The following is a 25,352-nucleotide window of genomic DNA, read 5'->3' as shown; positions in this document are numbered from 1 at the left end:
TGTTACTGCAACAACCACACAGTACTGAATGTAGGGTTTCCTGTTTCATTAGAGATTTCTCTGCAGTGGTGTTTTCAATACAAGGAGTGTTTTCTATAGTTATTTTCTTTATTTTGAGGGCTTGCTATAATATCCTGCACAACTCTAAAAATACATCAAATTAACCTCCCACCAAAGCACAATACAGACACTTCCATTGGCTGTAACATTACTGCTAATACTGCAACATTCTTCCTGAGGGGAACCACACACATTAACAATAACACATGTTACAAAAAACTACACCAAACATATTAAGCTCAACATTTTTGTATAATAATTTTTAGAAACATGAATGACCAAAAATGGTTCTAGGATAAAAGAGGAAAAAAATGACAGAACACTACAGCATAACAGTACAAATGGCAGGTGTGTCTCTTTTCTCTTATTCCTTATTTGCAAGGATTAAAGCTGTTACCTTCTTGTTACACAAGAAGTGGGACGGTACAGTTCGCTAAGCTGCCGGTACACGTAGGATGGTGCAGTACCTCGACTGAAATAAAAGAGATTTAAATGGTCAGCAGCCATTATTTAAAGCTAAGTGAGTAGATGTGCAAGATAAACAGGGTACAGTAAAATCCCTCTTATCCGGCATCAACGGGACCGCCGACGTGCCGGATACTTGAATAGAAGTGAAATTATGTCCACAACGACCACCCTACACTCACGCATCTTACCACAACAATGATCAGCTGATCTGATCAGCTGCTTAAGTGTAAGCACAACACACTTCCTTTTTTCTACAACTTTAGGCGTGATGAAGGCGTCAGGCGATAAACAGTGCACACGCGGGACTGAGTCACTGAGTAAACACAGTGCAGTGGGCTGCGGGTGGCGCGAAGCAGTGCGCTGTGGTGGCAAGGGGACGGAGTATGCCTCGCGTGGGAATTTTAATTGATTTTCTGAGTACACGTTAATTTTTTATTGATTTTAAGGCTCGGGGAAAAATGTGCCGATACTTGAAGCTGCCGGATACTGGAATGCCGGATGAGAGGGATTTTACTGTATAATAAATTGAGTAAGTTGTTTATCTCACTCATAAGTAAAACATAAAGACCTTTCATTTGATGCATTTAGGATCAGAAGTTTTACTGGGAGATGAAGTACAGTGCTAAATAACAGTTTGTGCATAAAGCTGACAAATACTGATGTCTCCTGAGGTCAGCCCAGGCCCAACAAGGAAAGCAAATGAAAAAATTAAATGAACCCCCAACATCTCACCTTGAAAGGACCACACAGTCATATGAACAACACAAACTCACTTGTTAGTTATCAAACTGGTGACATTTTCTGGAGGAACGTTTCCCTAAGGGCTCTCCTTGACACACAGAGAAAGGCTGGTAATTCTCTGTTGATCATTAGCTACAGTATGGAAGCCTCTGTTATACTTGGATATCTCTGTGAAGTATTGTTGTTTTTTAACGTCAAATGGTAAATACTTAATAATGATAAGCTGAGATATAACACAGTATTAAGCCAAGCCTTCAATTCACACAAGCTTTTCAATGATTTCACATTACGCCACACAAGGGACGAGACATTGCAGTGCAAGCCCCGCCAGGACCAGTTTGAATTTGGCGCTTCAATCAGTAATGTCTAGATACTTTGACAATTACAGTTATAATGGCCTGAGATTTATTTTTACGCGCTTATAATTTTTTACATTAAATGTAAAAAATTATAAGCGCGTAAAAATAAATTACAATATAAAACAACAGGATTTATCAGTAACAGTTTAAGTAACAATTATTGTTACTTAAACTGTTACTGATAAATCCTGTTGTTTTATATTGTAATTCTACACAGTAAAAATATAGATTTGAAAATATACTTTGTAAACCTCAGTAACTTCCACTACAGCCCATTAAACTAGAACCATGAAAACATCCTTGAAAACCCCAGTAACTTGCACTACAGCCTGTTAGACTAGAACCATGAAAACACCCTTGAAAACCCCAGTAACTTCCACTACACCCTGTTAAACAAAAACCATGAAAACACCCTTGAAAACCCCAGTAACTTCCACTACACCCTGTTAAACAAGAACCAAGAAAAACACCCTTGAAAACCTCAGTAACTTCCACTACACCCTGTTAAACTCGAACCATGAAAACACCCTTGAAAACACACACACAGGCAACCCTTTCCCAGCCACACACACACACACACACACACACAAACCCCAGAACACACCATACCTAATTGGCAGTTGCTTTTTCAGTTCCAGTCTTAACACTTCGCATAAACCCTCTCTGTGTAATTGCCATGACCAGGCCCAGGAAGGAAAACTTGCGGTCCTGCGCCAACGAGTCGTAACTATGCTTGTGGTGGGTCGCGAAGATCAGCGTTAACTCCAGGCTGGAATACAGGAACAGGTAGAGGAAGTAAACTCGGCTAAGTTGTATTAATTTCATGCGTTCTACAGAGAGAGAGAAAGACAGATGTTTATGAATGAAGGGAGAGGAGGAGGAGGAGGAACGGGAGGTAGTGTGTGTGTGTGTGTGTGTGTGTGTGTGTGTGTGTGTGTGTGTGTGTGTGTGTGTGTGTGTGTGTGTGTGTGTGTGTGTGTATGAATGAAGGGAGAGGAGGAGGAGGAGGAACAGGAGGTGGTGTGTGTGTGTGTGTGTGTGTGTGTGTGTGTGTGTGTGTGTGTGTGTGTGTGTGTGTGTGTGTGTGTGTGTGTGTGTGTGTGTGTGTATGAATGAAGGGAGGAGGAGGAGGAGGAGGAACGGGAGGTGGTGTGTGTGTGTGTGTGTGTGTGTGTGTGTGTGTGTGTGTGTGTGTGTGTGTGTGTGTGTGTGTGTGTGTGTGTGTGTTTCAGGAGTAAACATAAGGGAATATTTGCTAGTACACACACACACACACACACACACACACACACACACACACACACAATACTACAAACACGAACAAACACACAATACTGAACATACAAACACACACACACACACACCTTCTCTTCCCAGGCCCTTGACACAGCTGACGGAGAACAGAGCCCTAGGATTGATCACCTCCCAAGCCTCGGTCAAACTGGCACCGATGTCCCTCCTCCTTCTGCCCTGCGGTGGAAGAACAAGACACAAATCTGACTCACACACGACGAGATAACAGCGAACGTAAACAAACAGTGTTGCCAACTCAGGGAAAGGGAGTTTTACTGTACAAGGGATAAAATACAAGTGAATCACCATGGAAACACCCTTTGAAAACCCACAGTAACTTCCACTACAGCCTTGATAACACTACTTACCCTAGATCACCCCCAAACACCCCTATATAACCCTGAAACACCACCAAGACACCATTAAACACCCCAAAACAAACTATTTACCTCAAAACACTTGCAAAACACTCCCAAAACAAAATTAAACACCCCAAAACACACTATTTACCTCAAAACACTTGCAAAACACTCTCAAAACACCATTAAACACCCCAAAACACACTATTTACCTCAAAAACTTGCAAAACACTCCCAAAACACCATTAAACACCCAAAAACAGACAATTTACCTCAAAACACTTGAAAAAACATCCCCAAAACACCTCCAAAACCCCAATAATACCCAAAAAAAGACAATTTACCTCAAAACACTTGAAAAAACACCTCCAAAACCCCAATAATACCCAAAAAAGACAATTTACCTCAAAACACTTGCAAAAACACCCCCAAAACACCTCCAAAACCCAACCAAAAACAGACAATTTACCTCAAAACACTTGAAAAAACACCCCAAAACACCTCCAAAACACCCCAAAATATCTCAAAACATTCCTAAACACACAAACAGGAGTGTAATGAATTAATAAGTGAAAGAAAGCAAGAGAATGTAAACAAACAGATGATAATGAAAAGAAAAGTGATTTAAATGAGATTGTTAAGATGTTTTGATGGTTTATGGTAAGGAAAATGAGAGAAAGGGTTTGTAATGAATAGAAAGGGTTTGTAATGATGACAGAAAGGAAGGAATAAGAGGAAAAAGTAAAGAAATGAGGAAAGGAAAGAGAAAATGATGCTTTACTCACAATGCACCTCTCTTTAACAACATTCAGAGACAGAAGGAAATACAAACAAATTACAAAATAAGCAAAGAAAGAAAAAATGAAGGGAAAAAAAAAAAATAAGCAAAAATTATACAAAAACCAAAAAAATATACATAATAAAAAAAAAAAAATGAGAGACACACACACACACACACACACACACACACACCTCAGGCAGCGATTCCTGGAAGAAGACAGCAAAGAATATTATGTTAGCCACAGTGAGAGTGCGTGCGTAGACAGCCGAGGCCGCGAACCACCCAGTACTTCCCCAGCGGGAGAACGCAGCCCCCACAGTGTGCCCGACGGTGAAGCCTATGCTGAATGTCACGCCAATCAGTGCCTGTGGGTTGAGGGGAGGTTAGGAGAGGGTAGGCTGGTTAGGTTAGGTTAGGACACACCGACAACACACCACAATATAAATAAGAAATAAAATAATGCATAAGAAAATAAAAAGTAAAAAAAAAGTAAACTAACAATATATTTTAAACTACCACAACACCTTTAAACACCCTCAAAATACTCCAAAACACCCAGAAACACTCCAAAAACACACCAAAACACTCTCAAAATAACCCAAAACACACCAAAACATCTCAAAATACCCCAAAACACACCAAAACACCTTCAAAATACCCCAAAACACCCCAAAACACTACAAACACATCCCAAAACACTCCAAAAACACACCAAAACACCTTCAAAATACCCCAAAACACCCCAAAACACATCCCAAAACACTCCAAAAACACACCAAAATACTCCAAAAATACTCCTAAACATCTCAAAACACATCAAAACATTCCAAAAACATCCCAAAACACTTTAAAACACACCAAAAATCCCAAAACACCTCCACAACACCACAAAACACTTCAAAACACCCCTTAACCACCCCAAAACACATCAAAACACTTCACAACACACCAAAAACACCCCAAAACACTCCAAAAACACCCCAAAACACCCCAAAAACACCTGAAGACTCCCTCAGAACACTGAAATAGAATAAAACACAAAATAACAATAATAAAGAAAACAAGCTGCAATATTGAACAGCAGGAACACAAACAAACACACACACACCCTGTAAACAAACAAACAAACAAAAAATAAATAAATAGATAATAGGATAAAAAAATTGAAAAAATAATAATAAAAACAAAAAAATTAAAACAAATAATACAAAACACAACAAACCCACTCAATTACCAAACAAGACAGAATGGAACCTCGCAGCGAAACCGATTATATGCTGGTAATAAGTCACACAGGAGAGCTCAGAGGAATACAAGCCGCTGGTGTTGTGCTTGGAGTAACAGTCGAGGAGAGCAGGACACACGGGCAGCACCACCTTCAAGCCGAGCAGGTCCAGGATCAGACTGCCGAATAACACCTTGCTTGTCCGTGCGTTCCTCTGTGGGTGTTAGGTTAGGTTAGGTTACGTTAGGTTAAGTGAGGTTAGGTTATGTTAGGTTAAGTGAGGTTAGGTTAAGTGAGGTTAGGTTAGGTTAGGTTAAGTTACGTTAGGTTAGGTTAAGTGAGGTTAAGTGAGGTTAGGTTAAGTTAGGTTAGGTTAAGTTAAGTTAGGTTAGGTTAGGTTAAAAGAGGTTAGGTTAAGTTAGGTTAGGTTAGGTTAAGTTAAGTTAGGTTAAAAGAGGTTAGGCTAAGTTATGTTAGGTTAAGTTAGCTTATGTTAGGTTAAGTGAGGTCTTTTTTATCTTTTATTTTTTCTCAGTATTTTTTTCTTATTGTACTTAGTTCCCTTTGACCAGTGTCCCTCCTATATATACAAAAAATAAAACAAAATAAATAAATAAATAAATAAAGTAAAACAAGAACATTTTTACGACTTTAAATCATTTTCCCGACACACTTGTGCATGGAGGCAGTGTTGCACGAGTGTTGAGTGACAAATATTGCATCTCAGCTTAGCAACACACACCAACACACACCAACACAACACCCTGCTCACCTTCTCCTTGATGTCCGCAGCCTGTACTGCCCCTCTGTCCCTGCCGTCCACCTCACCACCACTGCCGCCGCCACCGCCATCGCTGCCGCCAACTTGCTTGCCGGATCGGAGGGTTGCCGTTGCTCTGAAAGTTACATTAGGTTTGGTTAAGTGGGGCTGTGGGAAGAGGATGTAGGTTAGGTTAGGTTTGGTTAGGCTAGGTTATGTTAAGTTTGGCTAGGTTTCTTTAGGTTAGGTTAGGTGAGGTTAGGTTAGGTTAGGTAAGGCTTGGCTAGGTTAGGCTTGCTTAGGTAAGGTTTGGCTAGGTTAGGTTAGGTTAGGTTAGGTAAGGCTTGGCTAGGTTAGGCTTGCTTAGGTAAGGTTTGGCTAGGTTAGAATTGCTTAGGTTAGGTTAGGTAAAGTTTGGTTAGGCCAGCTTGGGATTAAGACACGAGATAGCCAGTCTTGGGGAGGAGGAAGCACCAGACAGAAGTTAGGGTAGGCTTCTTTGGGTTAGGCTTGGTTTGATTAGGGTCAGCTGAGGAGTGTGAAGCTCCACCACGTTTGGTTAAATTTGAGGTAATATTTTAGTCATTTTCTCTCTCACCACCAAAATTTTCCCACTGTGTAAACTTTGTTAATATTTTTTATCTGAAGGCTACAAAACACATCACTCGCTTTCCATCCCAGACCCCTAAACACCACCCCTTTCTTCCTTCCTTAGCATCAGCCAGCCAGCCTCTTTGGACTTAAATGAAGGAAACTTTTAAACACGTAGATATAATATAACATTTTCTTCTTCACACACACACACACACACACACACACTGCTTCCGTGACGTGGGAGAGTGAGGAAGAGCGAGAAAGAGTTTTATCACCAGCTGGAAGGAAACTACCGCTTTGTTTACATCTGACAAGAGAAAACGCGGCTGTCACTTCTGTCAACGGGTAACTAATACAAAGCTGAGAGAGAGAGAGAGAGAGAGAGAGAGAGAGAGAGAGAGAGAGAGAGAGAGAGAGAGAGAGAGAGAGAGAGAGAGAGAGAGAGAGAGAGAGAGAGATTGTCATATAACCATTTTATACTCAAGATAATAAAAGACAGCAAGCGTTTAATTATTAATTTTCCAACTTTCTTCGCTTGCCTAAACTTTCTTCCACACTGCTGGTGGTGATGGTGGTGGTGGTGGTGGTCTTCCTGTTTCCCTATTTCGTCCCTCTATATTTGTATCTTAAAAGAAAAAAAAGATCGTATTACTGAATCAACACCAATGAACGCTTAACCTTACCTAACCTAAAGTGTACCTCTGTTTTTACCCTCTACCCATCACTACAACCTCCAGTACCTTCCCCTGCTAGGACTCCAACACCACAACACCTCGTACAGACCCAGACATCCCACACACGTGCATCTAGAAGCTTCATACATCACAACACACGCTATAACACCCCTGACACGCTTCTACTATCACAGTCCCCCCTTAAACACTCCAGAACCTTTTATTTTACCTCCAGCACACCACTTCTACCCTCAAAGACCCAGTACTTATCTGCAACATGCCTATAACATAACCAAAACACCTCAAAAGCAACTCCAACCACACTAAAACACCTTAAAACACCTTAAACACTCCTAAACGCACAAAAAACACCCTAAACACATCGAAAGTGCACCAAAATATCCCCAAACATACTTAAAATACTCCAAAACTCACCCAATTGACTTTAAACGCATCGAAAACACACCGTACCTACCCAAAACACACTCAAACTCATCCATAACATTCTAAAACACACTTAAAACATCCCAAAACACTGAAAACGGCCCAAAACACACTTAAAACACCCCAAAACACCCAGACTGACCTAAAATACCCACAAACGCACCCGAAATTCCCCGGTATCCACACAAAACACACCCAAACTCGTCCATAACATCCTAAAATACACTTGAAACATCACAAAACATTGAAAACAGTCCCAAACACACTTAAAGCACTCCTAAACAAGCCTAAGACACCCCAAAACACACCAGGAACGCTAAATATTGACTCAAACATCACCAAATCCCTAAAACACACACTTCAACACCCTTTCAACACCTCCAGACACACTGCAACACTCCCTAAACACCTCCAGACACACTCCAACACCTCTTAAACACACCAAATACACTGGAAGCACTGTCAGGGAAGACAAATACTACCAAGACAGACAGGGCAGCAGGGAAAATTAAGCTAAATATTGTTTTCTTAGCATTTTTCTGTTTTACCACCTCCTCTATTCCTTCTCCCTTCCTCTTCCTCCAATATTTCTCTTATTTTCTTACTCATTCTACTCTTATCTACACGTCTGAGTTTAGAAACACGTGGAAACACCAGGAAAACACTGCAAAGTACGATAATTATTACCGAGGAGACAGGGGAGCCGATCAAGGTCCCGGGTCCATGATGGCGGCCGTGACGTCACGGCAATTTTACGTACCGTAACGGATTTCATTTCGAAATTGACCCCTCGAAAAAATGGAGCTAGACTGGAATGCCTTATATATTCTGACTTGACAAATACTTAAAATAATATTCACAATATTAAAACAGCTCTAGCCTGAGTAGTATTTAAAAAATATCCAAATGAAATATGGAAAAAGTGTTGAAATATTCGGCACCATTTAAATCATTGAAAAGTCCACAACATTTGAATTTTTAGGAACGTAAAAATTTTTAAAAAATCTGAACTATCATCTTACACAATCAAAAGTGACCTGGAACAAGAAGTAAACAAATAAAACCGAAATTGTGTAAAAACCAAGTGTTGAACCTAAATACGATTAAAAACCACTGAAAAGTCCACCTATTTTCACTCAACAACAAGATAAAACACTTTAAAACATACAAACAATTTTTTCAAGCAATGAAAAGTTAGTTACAAGCTCAAATAGAGAGACAATAACACAAAAAGTGTTGTAATAACAACTTTTAACAGGACCATAAACCATTTTTAAAGTCCACTTATTTCTCTCAACAGGAACCAAAAAACAATTTAAAAATCATAAGCAATTTTTAGAAATACAAAAGACGTAGTTAGAACGTGAAATAAAAAATCAAGTTTGTCAAAATACTGCTAAAAAAACACCCCGCATTTTCGGCAAGCAACACAAAATTGAACACAACTCAACACAAGCCACGAAAATACTTTTAAAGCAAATAATTATTTTTATAAACCATAAAAAAACATGCTATACCAGCAGAATAAAGAAGTTAAGAAAAAAATAAAAAAATATTGGAACCCACAGGTTGAAGCAGGTTGGCAGAGGTAGCCAGGCATCATGGCGGCCCTTGTCAGTGGAGAGAACGGCCGCTATTTTGCCTGTTATTCTTCCATCGTAACTAAATGAGGCAATGGCAGATATATCTAGCTAGCGGATATGAAAGCCTAGTTATGTGGCTCCACTTAGTGACGTGTTAGGCTTACAATAAGTGAGAAATGAAGCAGATATTGGCGGACAAATGGGGAAGGCTGCCTCCACCTCAGCTGATAACATTAAGTGTATTTTTTTGACGTTTTTATAATTCCTGTCATGGTTAATTAGTAAGAGTTTTGTGGTGGAGGCTTGGAGCGCTTGTGGCACCGTGGAATGCTGGGTCACGTCAATATATTCCTAACCAGGTGCAAAAACATGAAATACGATGCTCAACAATAAACAGTAAGGTTAACCACTGACCTGACAGCCCTGTGTTGTTGTTGTGGGTGACACGTAACAACACTATCACAGTTACCGCCTGTTACATCACACTGTGCAAATTAGCTGGCTGGACAAGTGGTGGGCGGGTTTCTTACCAATATTAGCCTTGGTGGCCCTGTAGGCACCTCCCTGTAGGCACATCCAGGCAGGCACCAAGCTTGCACCAGCACACGCAGGCACCCACGGCCCTGTCACTGTCTTGTTCTGCCAAAATACATTAAATGAAGCCACAGTTTATGGCACCCTTTGAACACAGTGCCTTTCTGTGTTACGTCTGGTGCTGTGTTGTCCTCCCTTGGCCTGCTCTGCACAGTACGGACACAAACCTATCCACAACACACTTTTACCTTTCAATAACAACCACCAACTTCTTTTATATTATACGAAACTAATGGAAAATTAAATATAAAGAATTATAAGCGTGTAAAAATAAATCTCAGGCCATTATAACTGTAATTGTCAAAGTATCTAGATGTTACTGATTGAAGCGCCAAATTCAAACTGGTCCTGGCGGGGCTTACACTGCAATGTCTCGTCCCTTGTGTGGCGTAATGTGAAATCATTGAAAAGCTTGTGTGAATTGAAGGCTTGGCTTAATACTGTGTTATATCTCAGCTTATCATTATTAAGTATTTACCATTTGACGTTAAAAAACAACAATACTTCACAGAGATATCCAAGTATAACAGAGGCTTCCATACTGTAGCTAATGATCAACAGAGAATTACCAGCCTTTCTCTGTGTGTCAAGGAGAGCCCTTAGGGAAACGTTCGTGTGCGTGTGTGTGTGTGTGTGTGTGGTATGGAAAGATATAATTGCTTAAGTACAGCCTCTCTCTCTCTCTCTCTCTCTCTCTCTCTCTCTCTCTCTATGTATTTTGCCTGTCTGCCCTCGTGTGTGTGTGTGTGTGTGTGTGTATCTCATTTATTTATTTAAGTTCTTTTTCTTCTTCACGCAGATAGTAATTGACGAACACAACACACCACGTGGAGAGAAGCAAGGTGTGGAGTACCCAAGCCTCTCACAGTCCATGCTAGTAGACTCACCCTGCATGTGGAGATCTCCCAAAATGCACGGAGGTTATTCCAGAGCTGCAGGACAGAGTACTTGAGGCCATTGGTGAACAGAAAGCTGAGGTTGAACAAAGGTAGAGTAAAGATTACACTGACATTTGGGACATTGACATTGTTTGTTACCAGTATTATATTGATTCCTTTTATTTCAGCCAAGAATTGATAGCTGCCCAAGGTGTAAGCAAGATCACAATGATGAGGTCATTGTGACGTGTGCAATGTGTCCACTGGTCTTGGCCTTCTTGACCAAGGCAGCCACACAAAGGAAATTCCACGTTATTGTTGCCGAACGTGCCCCTAAATATGATGTAAGGTGTTTTATGCGTCTCTTTCACGTCATCGTGTCTGATGTGCACAATACATAACACAGGGACTGCCACACGTAGGGGTGATGGCTTCTTGCAGCTTCCTTTATTTTATTATGTTCTTATGTTCTCAATACATCTTTTACTTGTGCAGGGTCACCCAGTGGCAAAAGCTTTATGTACTGCTGGAATTGAGACAACATTAATTCAAGACTCTGCAGTGTTCCCCATCATGTCACGTGTCAACAAGGTCATCAAAGGTCATCGTTGGCACCGAGACGGTGGTGACCAACGGAGGCATTGAGACCTTTGTTGGTGCAGCCTCTCTTGCCTCACCACCAAAGTTTTATTCTGTTCCAGTAAGTTTTATTTGTTAGTCATTATCCTGATACCTCTTTCAGTGGGGCAGTATTTGAAACATATTTACTGTTGCAAATTGAACAGGGAAGGTATCACAAAAGTACATACCATTTTATTCTCACAGAAATTCTTGATTCCAGTTTTTGATACATTCCTTTTCCACATGTTTATTTCATGTAGGTGGATATACATTCCTCGTGTTGAGTGTTGGATGGTCCTTTCTCAAACCTCAACCTGTTGTTGTCTCATGTGGAGCTAGATACTATCAGATCAGTACCTATATAATATTGAAAATCATGGCATGAATTGTGCATTTTGCTTATTGTCACAAATCTTCATTTTCAGCTGTATGTGTGCACTCCCACATACAAATTTAGCTTGATGGGCTGTGAAGAAATAAGCCACCAAACCACCACTTCTATTATCCCAGAGGGAACAAAGTTTTGGCCGTCTGTAAATACTGCGCTGACTCAGCTAGATTACGTTCCTCCAGAAAATGTCACCAGTTTGATAACTAACAAGTGAGTTTGTGTTGTTCATATGACTGTGTGGTCCTTTCAAGGTGTGATGTTGGGGGTTCATTTAATTTTTTCATTTGCTTTCCTTGTTGGGCCTGGGCTGACCTCAGGAGACATCAGTATTTGTCAGCTTTATGCACAAACTGTTATTTAGCACTACCCCCATCCTTCTTCTTCATCTCAATCATTTCATTCACCACAAACATATCCTCAGTTCTCCTATCCACATAAAAATCCATTCTGTTCTTCATCTAACACTCCAGCTCTCTCAATCCATTTAGTCTCTCATTCAACACTGCACTGAAAGCCTTACATACTCGTACAGCATTCACTAATGCAATTGGCCTGTAGGTCTTTAACTCATTCTTACTCTTGTATCCTCCCTTATGCAATCACTATCTCCCCACCATTCTTGTGAAATTCATATGGTATATCACCTGGACCTGCTGCCTTGTCATTCTTCTGCCTTCTCACACATCTCTCCACTTTCTGCTGATTCTTTCATCCAGTTCATCTGCATTCTTCCTTTCCAGTGTCACACATCCTTCTCTCACACTAATTGTCTCACCTACCCCACTTACTTCTTTCAAGAACCCTCTGATTGCCTCCCTGATTCTCTCCTTCTCTGTTATAACTACACCATCCAGTTTCAGACTCTCCACACCAACAATGCCTGACATATTCTCACCTCTCATGAACTTGTACCATTCATGGCCACCTTCCATTCCTTTCTCCCTTAAAGATAGAATCACACTCCTTTCACTCTTCACTTTAGCATTTATTATCATTTGCCTTGTCAACTGCTGCTGCTTCACATATGCTGCCCATGCATTCTGATACTCATTTTCTGGCTCATTGCTTTCATGCCTCTTTTTCCTCAACCCTCTACACTGTCTACTCATTCTTTTTCGCTCCTTCCTAGCCGCTCTGCTTTCATCATTCCACCATGGTTTACATACATTCTTTCTTCTGCTTACTCTCAACAAACCCTATCTGGTTTTTAGCAGCACTTCTCACATCCTCAGCCAGTTTCTCATTTAGATGCTCCACGTCATGCACACTTACATCATCCCAGTTTTTCTCACTCAGATCAACCTGAAAGTTCTCCCATCCTACATCTCTCAGTCTCCACTTATTTTTCTTACTTGCCACTTTCACTTCATTCTCCACCATGCATCAAGCACACCACAACCAGCATGTTGTGATCAGACACAATATCAACCAAACCATCCTCATCTATCCACATATGCGACACAATTTCACACATTCTTTCATTCACAAACATGTAGTCAGTTGCTGATCCCTGCTCTCTTGCACTCCAAATCACACACCCCTCAGCTAAAGTAACATTCAGATTTTCCAACTCTAATTCATCAACAAACTCCCCAAGCATTTCACCATTCCTGTTCATCTGTTCTCCCAGTATTCCCACATGTGCATTCTTGTCACCCATAACTAGCACTCTCACCTCTCCATGCTCTCTCATGACTTTCTTAAGTATGTAGTACTTCCTCCTATTCTCCCTATCTGCTCTTTCACCCATGACAGTCATATATGCTACCACCAGTACCACCTTCTCTGGTCTGCCATGACCATCCATGCATTCCACTCGGCAAGCACATCCTCACTACTTGTACACTTCCCCACATCAATCTCCTCTACTTTCAGTCCCCTTTCTTTCTTGTAGAGTACGGCTACACCTCCTCCCAGTGTTTCCTGTGTCTTATGCGACTTTCCAATGATAACATACTCACATCCCTCTATTCGTACATCATCTCTCAGGTGAGTCTCAGTGAGCCCAACTAAGTCGAACCTCCGCTTGCTGAGCTACTTGCATACATCCTTAAACTTACCCACATCCCATCCTCTCACATTTCATAAAGCCAATCTTCACACATTTACTCGCCTGGTTAGTCTCTTCTCTTCCACATCCGCTGTCATTAGTGGGTTCTCCTTGTCATGCCTCGTCCACACAGCACACTTGCCTTGCCCTCATCCACTCGGTCAGTCGTCCTAGCTTCTCATTCCCGTTGTGGTTGAGGTGGACCCAGTCTCTCCTGTAGAACTTGTCCTGGTTGAGGATCCCCTCCATGTCCAGGAAGCTCATGTTGCCCTTCTTCCCTGCCATCCATTCCATCTTGATCTTCATGAGTTCCATGCATATCTTGCAGATCATTTCTCTTCTGATCTCTTACTGCACTCCTTCCCGTGGGTGCACAGGACCCCCGCCACAGCCACATACACCTTTTCTTCTGCTGCCTTCACTGCTTCTATCACTTCCTTTACTGTTTCTTTGGTACCTGTCTCTGCTAAGTTGTTGCCTCCTTGGATCACAAGCAGGCTTCTTTCTACCATTTCTTGAACTTCTTCCTTGATGTCCTGGATCTTAGCACCTCCCATGCTGGTACACTCAGTTTCCTTTCTTATGAAGTTGGGAGTCTTCCTCACCATGCTGTCTCCAGTGACATGTACTGGGGCTTTCTTGATCACCATTCTCTTCTTCCTTGGGTGTCTGTCTATTCTAGCCACTTCCACCACTTCTTGGTGGTCTTTTGTGTCTTAAGTCTTTGTCGTCTGTACTTCTGCCTCCTTCATCAAGTTTTCTGTCTGGGTGCTCTGCTCCACTCTTCTTTCTTCTTTTCCCTCATCCTGGCTCCTCCACTCAATGAGGCTCTTGCTCAGGCATTCCCTGCATAGGATCACCAGAGGCTCGAAGGCCCAGTGCCTTCATATTGGCCTCCCTTATGCCCACACAGCTCACAAGGAACCAAGCCATACATCTCTCACATGCCACAGCCCTTTGCCTATTAGCCACACTCTCATTGCATGCACCACATGCACTCATCACTATCTTCACAGTTTTTCAGCACATAGGAAAACACACACACACACACACACACACACACAAAACTCAGAGAGCAAATCACGACCACTTGCACACACTGCCAGACGATCCTTGTTTTTTGGCAGCAATTCCAGCCGCCAGGCACAAAAATTCCAGCAGGCGGGCCAACGCAGCTTGCAGCGGCTGGAAATTCAGCAGCAAATTGCCAAGTGTGAACCTGCTTCAATAAATAAGTGTGCGTGGAGTGGAATAAATGTACATGTGTGAGTGGTTGAACCCAACTGTTTATTCATTGATTTATTTTTTCATTCCGGATCACAGCTAGTTAATCTATGTTCTTTAATAAACTCACATTCAAACTTTAATGAGAATTACCCATTGCCAATGAAATATACATATGGTGTTTTGTTGGAAATTATAAATTTCATGACTGGATGATGTGAGGCAGTTCTTTGCACAACTTACGCAGCAGTCACTTAAAACCTTACCTCCTGTCCTTCATGAGACTCAAATTGCGAAAGCATCACTTGATGTCATGGGCTTCTCTCATACTTGTAGTAAATGGTTGATTTAAAAAACATTTCTGAAAAAGCCTAAGTGAAGGCACCAGAACAGTGTGCTGAGTAAACATGGCAGAAAGGTTGTTGCACTTTGTTGTGATTCTGTGAGACAACAAGAAACAAGTAACGTGGAATTTTGACTGTCCTCTATCTCAGCAAGTAAAGTTTTACTTAGGTTTACTTAGGTGAATACTGGGCACAGGCTGTTAAACCTATATGTCCAGATCTTGTATTTTTTTATATAGTTGTTGGTTGGTGTGCGCAGCTTCATAATTAGATTTCACCTCTTGATGTCTCAATATTGATCCAATCTTCTTTCAAATGCAAATACACTCGAGGCTTCTACAATAATTGATGGGAGGTCATTCTATGTGTTGACTATCCTTTCTGCAAAGAAGTTTTGCCTTAGCCTCGTATGACATCTCTTTTTGATTACAAACTGAATTTCAAATTCATATTTGTGTCCTCTTGTAGCTGGGCCTGCACCTTCATCGAGCTGCATCACTGCAGCTATCCCTGTTTCATACTTTCCAGTTATTAGTTTATATGCCCCTATCATATCACCCCTCAGTCTCCTGTATACTAGTGTAGGCAGCTGCAACACTTTCAGTCTCTCTTCATAAATAGGTTCTTGAGTCCCGGAATAATCTTTGTTGCTCTTCTCTGTACATTTTCCTAAGATGTTACATCTTTTTTTCTAATTGGGCTCCAGATTATGTTACCAAATTTAAGACGAGGTCTCACTAATGCAATATAAAGTTTCTTGAAATTATCTTGGTTTAAATAGATGAAAGATCTTCTGATAAGCCTCATTACTCTACTTGCTTTGTTAATCTTTTCATTACTACTTGATCTTCATTCCTCATTGTATATTGCCTGTGTTTATATGACTTAGACCTTGACACTGTCATAATCTTGCACTTCTCAGGGTGAAACTGAAGTAGCCATCTCTCTGACCACTCAAAGTTTATTTATGTCATTTTGGAGTATTACTTGGTTAATGGAGTTCATTATCTCTCTGAAGCACTTTGTATCATCTGTAAACATATATAAAGTTTAGGCTATATTATCAGGCAAATCATTGATATATATATAATAAACAACAGTGGTCTCATGATACTACCTTGAGGCACTCCACTCTACACCTCTTTCCATTCTGATGATGAGCCATCCACAACAACTTGCTGTTTTCTTCCTGATAGTAATGCTGAAATCCATGAAGTAAGGTGTCCACCGATACCATAACTTTTTAACTTAAAGATCAGTCTTGTGTGGCACTGTATCAAAGGCCTTTTTAATATCCAAATACACTACATCTACACTACATGTACACTACATCTAGCTCACCCCCTCTGTCAAGTGCTTCAGCCCAAGCATTCATCACATTTAACATTTGCAATGTAAGGGATCTACCACTCATAAATCCAAACTTTTTAGAGCTTAATAAGTTATTTTCTAGTAAATGATTCAATATTCTGTCTCCTATTATAGATTCCAGAACTTTACAAATAACACATGTGAGGCTTACGGGTCTATAGTTACTTGGATTTTTCCTACAACCCTTCTTAAATATTGCAGATACTGTTGCTCTCTTCCACATCTCTAGTACTTTTCCTGTCTTGATTGATGTATTGAATAGGCATTGTAGCAGCTCCCCTAGTTCCTTGCTTAATTCTTTAAGTAATCTTGGGTGAATTTCATCTGGGCCTTGACACTTGTCCATTTTGACATTTTTCAGTTTGTCCTGTATTTTGCTAGTTGTAATGTCTATAGCTTCCAGCCTCACTTTGTAATTCCTGGACTCGATAGGTGAGGGCATACATTCAGGCTCCTGGGTCACTAAAGAAATCAGCCAGTACTTGGGCCTTCTCGCCAACTGTTTTTGTTAAATTAACTTCACTCACTACTCTTGATTTTATTAAATCAGACACTCCACCTTTTGGCTTAACTATACTCCTAACAAACTTTAAAAATTTCTTGGGGCTCTCCTAAACACTTGCTAATATATCTGCTTCCATTTTTTTCTGTTGTTTTCTTCTTATAAATATTACTTTGTTTCTTGCTCTAGTATACTCTCTATATTTTTCTGGATGTTTTGTCTCCATGTACCTTTGCCACACTCTGTGTTTTCATTTTATTGCTTGTCGTGCCTCCTTGTTAAGTGGCCTGTTGTTCACCTGTTGACCAGTTGACTTAATAATTTTGTTAGGAATAAACTTGTTTTTAGCATACTGCAGTCTTGCTATTACCAATGCCCACTGCTCTTCAAAGTCATCCTTACAACAATTCAATTCCTTTTCCCAATTAATACTATCCATATATGACCTCACAGAATTATAGTCACCTTTATCATAGTAATATTTCCTATATGAGTGCATTAAACTAGGTGTACAGAACTGCACATCAAATGTAATAATACAATGATCACTTTTGCCCAAAGGTGACTCATATAGGATATCAGATATCATTGCCTCTTCCTTGGTAAAAATGAAATCTAGTACACTTGGTGAATCTCTGAAAGCTTTAATAAATATATATTCTTCAGTCTCCATACTTCCTCCTTGACTGGGTCTACCAATTAATTTTTGGATAATTAAAGCCACCCACCATCATGACATGGGCATCCTTACCATTATTTGCTTCCACAAGCAAATTCCTAAGTAGAGTATTATTATCTTTTGTGCTCTGGAGACTCCTATACATGCATCCCATTAACACTTCTACGTTTCTGGCACTTCTCACCTGGATCCATAATGTCTCATCTACTTTAGTTGTCATCTTCATCTGCCAAGCTGATACACTCTCACTTACATATATAGCAATTCCTCTGTTTTCCTTCCTCCCCATCTTCATATATATAACTTATAACCAGGAATTGAAATTTCTTTGGGTGTAAGCAAATATTTTGCATTTTTGGGCTTGATCTCACATAAAAACATAATATGTGGCTTTTTTTGTACACTGCTCTAATCTTGATTTAAGTTCACCTTTGTGGTCAAGACATCAGCATTTGTGTACCAGCAAGACATTGTCTGTATATCCTCATTACTTACTAAACCATTTGCACTATTATTACTTACTCTTGATCCTTCTGCACTCTTTTATTTGTTTATTTACAGTTGCTATCTTATCCGCCTTATACTCATATTGCCTAGTGGGCCCCTTACTTGAAGTAAACTTTCCCAACTCATCTTTTTCAAGCTTTCAAGCCTTTTCCACCAAGCTTCTCATATTTCCCCTCTGAAACTTTGTGAGATCATGTTTCCTTATATTCCTCTAAACCTTTCGGCTTCCAAGTTATCTTGAGCACTTCATTTTTTTCAGCTAAAGATTCAAAACAAACCAGTAGTGGTCTAGGCTTATGGGCATCCTCAATGGATTTTCTCAGATGAGTAAGATTCATTAAACTATAACTCCTTAATTCCATCTCAAACTCATCTTCAATCAGCTTTTTTACAAAACTCCTGTCACTTTCTTTTCTCTTCACAAATTCTTTTCTTTACTTTCAGGTGCTCCATATATATTAATGTTATTTCATTTTGCAACCATATTCCATAGAACAGGATAGTCTTAGACTATCTAAAGCTGTACGATGAGACCATAATTAGCAGGAGGATGCTCACATAAAATGCAATATTATCACTATTAAATACAAGCATTCCTATTTTTGTAAGCAGGACAGCATTATCTGGAAACAAAGATATACTCAACAACAATTCATCCCTATTTACAGTTTTCGGTTAATTTGGATATCACATCTGCGTTACATATAAGCACAAAACTCACATTTCATTGAGAAGGGTTCAGTGACCTTGCTGTAAACATAAAAAATTTGGGGGCATGTGTCTGGTATGGCTGTAATAGCACTTGGGAGTGTGGAGAAATTTTACATTTTCTAAGTACAGTGAGCTCTGCACCAGTCTAGAGTAAACACTGAAATGATTTTCTGTTGTTTATAACTGGGGTTTGTGAGTAGCCTCACATTAGAATTTCATGGTATCTATACACCAGATCCCTCCAATCACACACTGCCACTCGCAAGGCCATTCGTGCAGGCACCAATAACGACTTTCCACAGTAGGTTCAGTTACACTTTTCATTTCTTTTAGGGACACGTCAGGCATTCTGATAGAGGCTCACTGTCATTTATCAATATGGCTACCCAGTGGAGGGAGGTGAAGAGAAAAGTGCCAGCATTTGGGAGGAGGAAAACTTACTATGTGGGTTATTTAGCTACAGCTATGTTTAAGATGCGGCATGGAGACATGAAGAGGTTTCATGTCTTTATTAACAAAGCTGCTAAACTGTACCCACCTCCATTGGTCTGAGAATATCAACACCACACCAGTAAGGCATAATGGTATAATTTTTGAGCTCCCTTGTTAGGTTAGGTTATGCTAGGCTAGAGTATGCTAGGTTAGGTTAGATTAGGTTAGGTTATGCTAGGTTAGGTTAGGTTATGCTAGATCAGGTTAATGTCCTAGCGAGGGGGGGGTCCAGGAGGGCACAGCCCCACCAGCTAGATTAGGTTAACGTTCTAGCGAGGGAGGTGTCTAGGGTAGGTTAGAGAAAGGTTAGGGCTAGGATAGGTTAGGGAAATTCGAAATATTAAGGTAAATTTCCTTTGAGTTTTTCGAATGCTCATATTTCACTTACTTTTCATATCCTCCAAAACCCCCGATTCCCCACAGGCCCCCAAGCTTGTTTGAGGGGTTGAGTGGGTAGGGGGGGAATGGCGGGCAGGTTTCTTATCAAGAAATACCCAGTTTTTTAAACGCATTCATTGGCTGACATAAATTTATCACTATTTGCAGTTTTTTTACACGCATTCACGGGCTAACATGTAACAAAATAGTCCCAGCGCTAAAGTGAAGTAAAATACAACCCTAATCTTATCCATCCTTGTGTTATTCTTACCTTCACCAGTTCACAGGCACGTCATCCACTTCCTGGTGAGAAGATATTATGAAGGACAGGATGACACGCGCCTCAGTCCCTCCATGCTGCAGGTCACTGGTTGTTGTGGCCATCAGGTAATGTGCAATGTGGTTGGTTCGCCCGCCTGCAGGCCTGCTGCCTACTTCTTGATCTTGGTGTTACATATAATTATGATTCCTCAAAAGTCAAATCTTAAATTTAATATCTGTGAGGAAAATAAGATGTAAACATTTTCTGCTTTATTATTTTGGATGTAGATGATTGTCTGAAGTTATTTAAAGCAATCTTATACAAATATTGTTCGATTGACAGTGGTGGGTGAGAGGAATGTAAACAAACAACAGCTGATCGTGACAGGCAGTCAATATTTGAGGAAATATCAGGAACTCCCCCACGAGGAGGGATGGAACTCCTAAAGGAGGCCAAGAATGTGGTGGACTTCGCATCCTATGTGAGTCTTAATAAGATATACATGCAATTCCAGCGTTCTTTCCTAAAAAAAAATATTTAAGTACTTCCAACGAATAAAGGAGTCCGTGGTCGAAAATCGACATTCCAAACATTTGCTGTGCTAAGAATGTTGTTCACATTAAAAAAAAATATATCATAAATGCCTCGCATTATTCCTACTCCACCTTCTACAAAAAGAATCCTGGTAAATTTATAGTTTAAGCCAATGTCCCCAATCTCTACCCACGGCCACCCAATCCCTCAAGCAAGCTTGGGGGCCTGTGGGGAACCTAACCTAACCTAACCTAACCTGCCCGCGCAGCTTATGGGTACTTATAGAGACTTCCTATTGGTGCAACTCGTGGTGTTAAGTGGTGGTAGCACGTGATTGGCCCGAGGAATTATAGACACAGTGATCCTATCCAGCAGCTACCCACAATTCAAAGCATTAAACAACTGAAGTTCAGGCAACAATACACCATTTATGTTTACCTGTGGACTTAGAAAAAGTTGAGAGCGCTGTGCATTCTCAGGCCTATTGTGGCGTTATTAGAAAAAGTTGAGAGCGCTGTGCATTCTCAGGCCTATTGTGGCGTTATTATTAATTTCTGACAAGTAGTGTAATCATTAGAAATGATGTGAATAGTGAGAAGAACAAAATGAGGTAGGTTATTACCACGTAGTGTGTAATGACTTAAACTATAATAAAACCAGAATCCTGGAGACCTGACAGGAAAGCGATTCCATGGGGCTCCATGGGGGAGAGGCATCCTGGCACGATTATTATGTTTGGTTAGGTTGAATTTTGTAATGCTTTTCACTGTTATGTGGACAAGTTTGGAGCACAGCAGTTTGTCCAATTTCCATGTTTACTAGTGTGACTCTGGAGTGTCTAAAGGAGCAAGATGAGGCATCTGTATTGTTATATGATCAAATTTTCTCAACAAGTAATGATTCACATTCATTAATGTTGTTCGTGTGTTGCAGTATCCCCTCCTCAACAAGGCCACAACAGACAATGACACACCAACTCCGGGATATGTGTATGAAGAAATTATCAGTATCCTTGTTGCCTGCAGTACATGATGTAATACTTCTGCTTCCTGTTATTCTATGTTGCATTGATGTTATTTTCAATATTCATCAGCAAGCACAAAATTTCTAATAGTACTACTTAATAATGAATATACCTTTTTATTCCTACTTTTCAAATGTTTTACCATTTTCTATTTTTATTTCTACACATTAATCTTATTATGAATGTCTTAATGTACTAATATGATTTAAGATACTAACAACAAAAAAAAACTAAATTTCTCATGAGTCTTGGTTATCATCTACACTGAAGAGATACAGTTATACAACATGCCCACTACAGACCTCGTATGGAATTATTACCTCTCATGGCTTGCTCCAGATTAGTTTCTCAATTTCAAAATCCACATCAATATACCAACAAGATACATGGTCCTATTTCACCCCCCCCCCCAAAAAAAAAAAAAAGTAAGCTTATGTTTGTGGGTGTTCATTCATTTTGATGACAATACAATCTTTTTTTCTGTAAAGTTTGATGCATTCTGAATGAATTTGGAATCTGTTTCTCTCATACATACCTAATTTTCTTTCAATTCTCCACCATGCACCAAAAACTTATGAAATAAAAAAATATAAAAAAAGGAGAAATAACAGATTAATACAAAAAAAAAAGATTAAATAAAACATATCACCAGTTTATGCAGTCAGACATGGGAAAATGTTATATTTAGTCCTACACCCACCTTGGCAAGCATGGGCTGATTTTGATCTGGGGAGTGTAGTGACCTTAGGGAATTTGGTGGCAGTTTCCTTAACACCTATCAGAGCTGAGCCACAACTCCCCTGGCCATCGCCAGCTACTGATTGACTTTCTGCTAGCACGTCTACACAGCTCATCATGGCCTGGCAAGCAGAAGGTGAGAAAAAGTTATATCTGCTGAGAATTTAGTCAGCTCTTTCATTTCTGACAGTTTTCATTTACTACTTGAAGTGAAGCTCTGATTACTCTTGACAAGTTTTCTTTAACATTACATTTAAGAACATTTATTATCAAATTTGCTTGACAATGATATTTTGTAATAGTTAGATATGTTTACTATTTCTATGATCCAAATACATGTAAAGGAATATTAATGGAAGATAGCTGATTCCTTACTTACTCTTACTTCTCTACCATTACAAAAGATGACATACAGAAAGAAACAAGCTGATACAGGAATACAACAGTAAGTTAATGATGATTCAGGTCACAAGGAGGAATAAGTGAGATACCATATGGTTAATTCAACTGCCTGACTCCCTGACTCTTTCCTCTGTGTCTTAGGTGATACGAATCTTCCAACACCTGTGCACTCGTGGCCACCGGGGGGTGAGGGTCAGTCTGCGTGGCCAGGATGGGGAGCTGCGCAAGGCTGCCGCTGCTGGCGGGCCGCCTGACCCCTTGCTGGCCAACACACCGCAGCTCTTCCTCAGCTCTGCCATACAGGTCCTCACCACTAACCAAACCAGAGACAGTGTTATACAGTTCAGACATTGCTCCTACTTTTGATGCGACTGTTTGCTGTTTATCTCTGTGTATGCATCATAGTTATTCTATGAAGTTTATTGATCATTATTTACTTCTTTGTGTACAAGAACTTCATTATTATAAAAGGAAACTATATATGTATAAAATGTGTGAATAGATAGGTATCATTGATGGTGCATTCTTTCCAAGCTATGATGATGTTTTGACATTGGCTTGATATACTGCTTGCAGGAATTGCTGACTCAACTTTTTGACTCCAAGACAATGAAGGAAGATGAACAGTGGTTGGCAGGTGACTAAAAACAGAACCTTTTGTTTTCCTGTTCTTATTAAATGTCTCCATCTTCTCACTTCTGTAACAGTTCCTCTTGGCTTACTGTGATGAAGTATGTAGATATATGACTACTAAGGCTTTGTTGCATCACATATGTTATTAATTTTCTCACAGGCAAGGACAAATCAGAGGAGAGCAGCAGCAGCACCCTGAGTGTGGCACCACAAGGGTATGGCTCCCATGGGGTGAAGGGAAAGTATGAAGGGTTTGGGAGCTCCCCCATTGTCCCCAGTGAGAGTCTGGTGACACAGGTTTGTTGTTGTCTGGTCTCAGTATCTTGACACTGAAAGAAACATCATATTTGAATTCACATCAGGTGGGCTTAACATTTGCAGCATGCAGTCTCCTAGTACTTAACCTTAATTAGTGCTAGGAAACAGGTGTAAAATACTGATGAATGTGAAATTCTCAGCAAAGCTTCACTACACCCTCAAGGTTGCTTCATTGCACAGGCCAGGTTAGGTAACAAGACTGCAGACAGGGAGTAAGCTCAGATGATAAAAATAACATGCTTGTACCCATAGGTGCGAGGAATGGTGGAGCGGGTGATGTCCACTTCAGGGGACACCAACAGCCTGGACCTGCTGAAGGGAGATAAGGGAGACTACCAGCCACTGTCCCTTCCCTCCCTGGGCTCTGTGCCACCCTCCCAGCCTGCCCCACAGATCCAGATGCAGCTTCTGTCTGCCTCACAGAAAAGCAAGTATAAAGGTGAGCCAGTGTGTCTAAGACAATCCATGAATCACCAGATACAAACAAAGAAAGCTATGGCATCTGTTCTTAATCCTTATTTACTTATCATGGAGTCATGGTCTTCACTGATGTGATAATAAGACCAAACTGAAGTCTTACATCAAGGAAGGTAAACATTCATGCACTGTTAAACAACAGATCAGTCTGTGTTGTGCTGAGGCAAGATAAATAAATAATGGTGCGTGTGCCTTGCAGCCCACCGAAGGGGCCGTGCAGGGGGTGGCTGGGAGAGTGATGAAGACACCCAGGAACTCCCAGCCTCTCCACTCACTTCAGAGATGGACCTTTCCCCGGGCCCAGCCAGCAGCCACTCCTCCTCTGATGCACACTCTTCAGGGGCTGCAGAAGAGCAGCTCCTGAACACCCTCACAGACGCCAAGATGAGGTGGCCGCTGGACCATGACATGCTGGTGGGGATGAGCCGGGACTGTGCCACCCTCAACCTTCCCCTCCTGCTGGGGAAAATCAGCAACAAGTGTTCACTTCTTGCTGCACCCACCAGCAGTGACCCTCAGGCTAATGAAACCTCCAGCAACATCACAGGCTGTCATTTCCTGGTTGGTTGTGACACAAAAGATGTGCCCCCTCCCCTTGCCAGCCCAGACACAGACACCAGGACCACACGACTCCTGGCCTTGCTGCTGCTGGTGGAGTTTGGGATGCACTATGATGTCCTCCCTCCTGCCCTGGTCCACTCCCACTTGGGACAGACTCTCACTGCAGTCAAGGAGAACAAGAATTTGGAGTCCATGGTGCAACTCAAGGCAAGGAAGCTTTCTCTTATTGTATCTAACTTTGTGTAAAAGAAGCATCAGTGTTTTGAATGTGTGTCTCTGTGTTGTGATTCTTCTCTGAGTAAAGTTAATGTTTGCCACAA

At 40.7% G+C, this 25,352-nt stretch overlaps 1 protein-coding gene and 1 long non-coding RNA gene across 12 annotated transcripts; one reads left to right on the top strand and one right to left on the bottom strand.

Moving 5' to 3' along the window:
• Positions 1–89: 89 nt before the first annotated feature.
• Positions 90–20,707, bottom strand: LOC135090845 (uncharacterized). 11 transcript variants are annotated; one of them, XR_010262146.1, is made up of 8 exons: positions 20,355–20,707; positions 9,756–9,980; positions 7,180–7,265; positions 6,059–6,182; positions 4,253–5,500; positions 2,993–3,098; positions 2,238–2,397; positions 90–532 (listed from the first exon to the last, which is right to left on the bottom strand). It is a non-coding gene; the product is annotated as an uncharacterized LOC135090845 (long non-coding RNA). The 11 variants fall into 11 exon arrangements; XR_010262147.1 differs by having other exon boundaries at positions 9,872–9,980; positions 20,355–20,706; XR_010262145.1 differs by lacking the exon at positions 20,355–20,707 and adding an exon at positions 1,302–1,437 and having other exon boundaries at positions 9,756–10,177.
• Positions 9,365–25,352, top strand: LOC135090843 (AP-4 complex accessory subunit tepsin-like). Its single transcript, XM_063987941.1, has 14 exons — positions 9,365–9,429; positions 10,735–10,923; positions 11,002–11,157; positions 11,309–11,513; positions 11,860–12,035; positions 20,364–20,485; positions 20,688–20,826; positions 21,813–21,885; positions 22,686–22,777; positions 23,185–23,346; positions 23,620–23,680; positions 23,837–23,973; positions 24,247–24,433; positions 24,671–25,352. The coding sequence occupies exons 7-14, from the start codon at positions 20,779–20,781 to the stop codon at positions 25,276–25,278; spliced, it is 1,368 nt and encodes a 455-aa protein (XP_063844011.1). The 5' UTR covers positions 9,365–9,429; positions 10,735–10,923; positions 11,002–11,157; positions 11,309–11,513; positions 11,860–12,035; positions 20,364–20,485; positions 20,688–20,778; the 3' UTR covers positions 25,279–25,352.

Source organism: Scylla paramamosain, chromosome 36 (genome assembly GCF_035594125.1).
Source record: "Scylla paramamosain isolate STU-SP2022 chromosome 36, ASM3559412v1, whole genome shotgun sequence".
NCBI lineage: Eukaryota > Metazoa > Arthropoda > Malacostraca > Decapoda > Portunidae > Scylla > Scylla paramamosain.
Note: the sequence above shows the minus strand (reverse complement) of the source record. Positions and strands in the feature narration are given on the sequence as shown.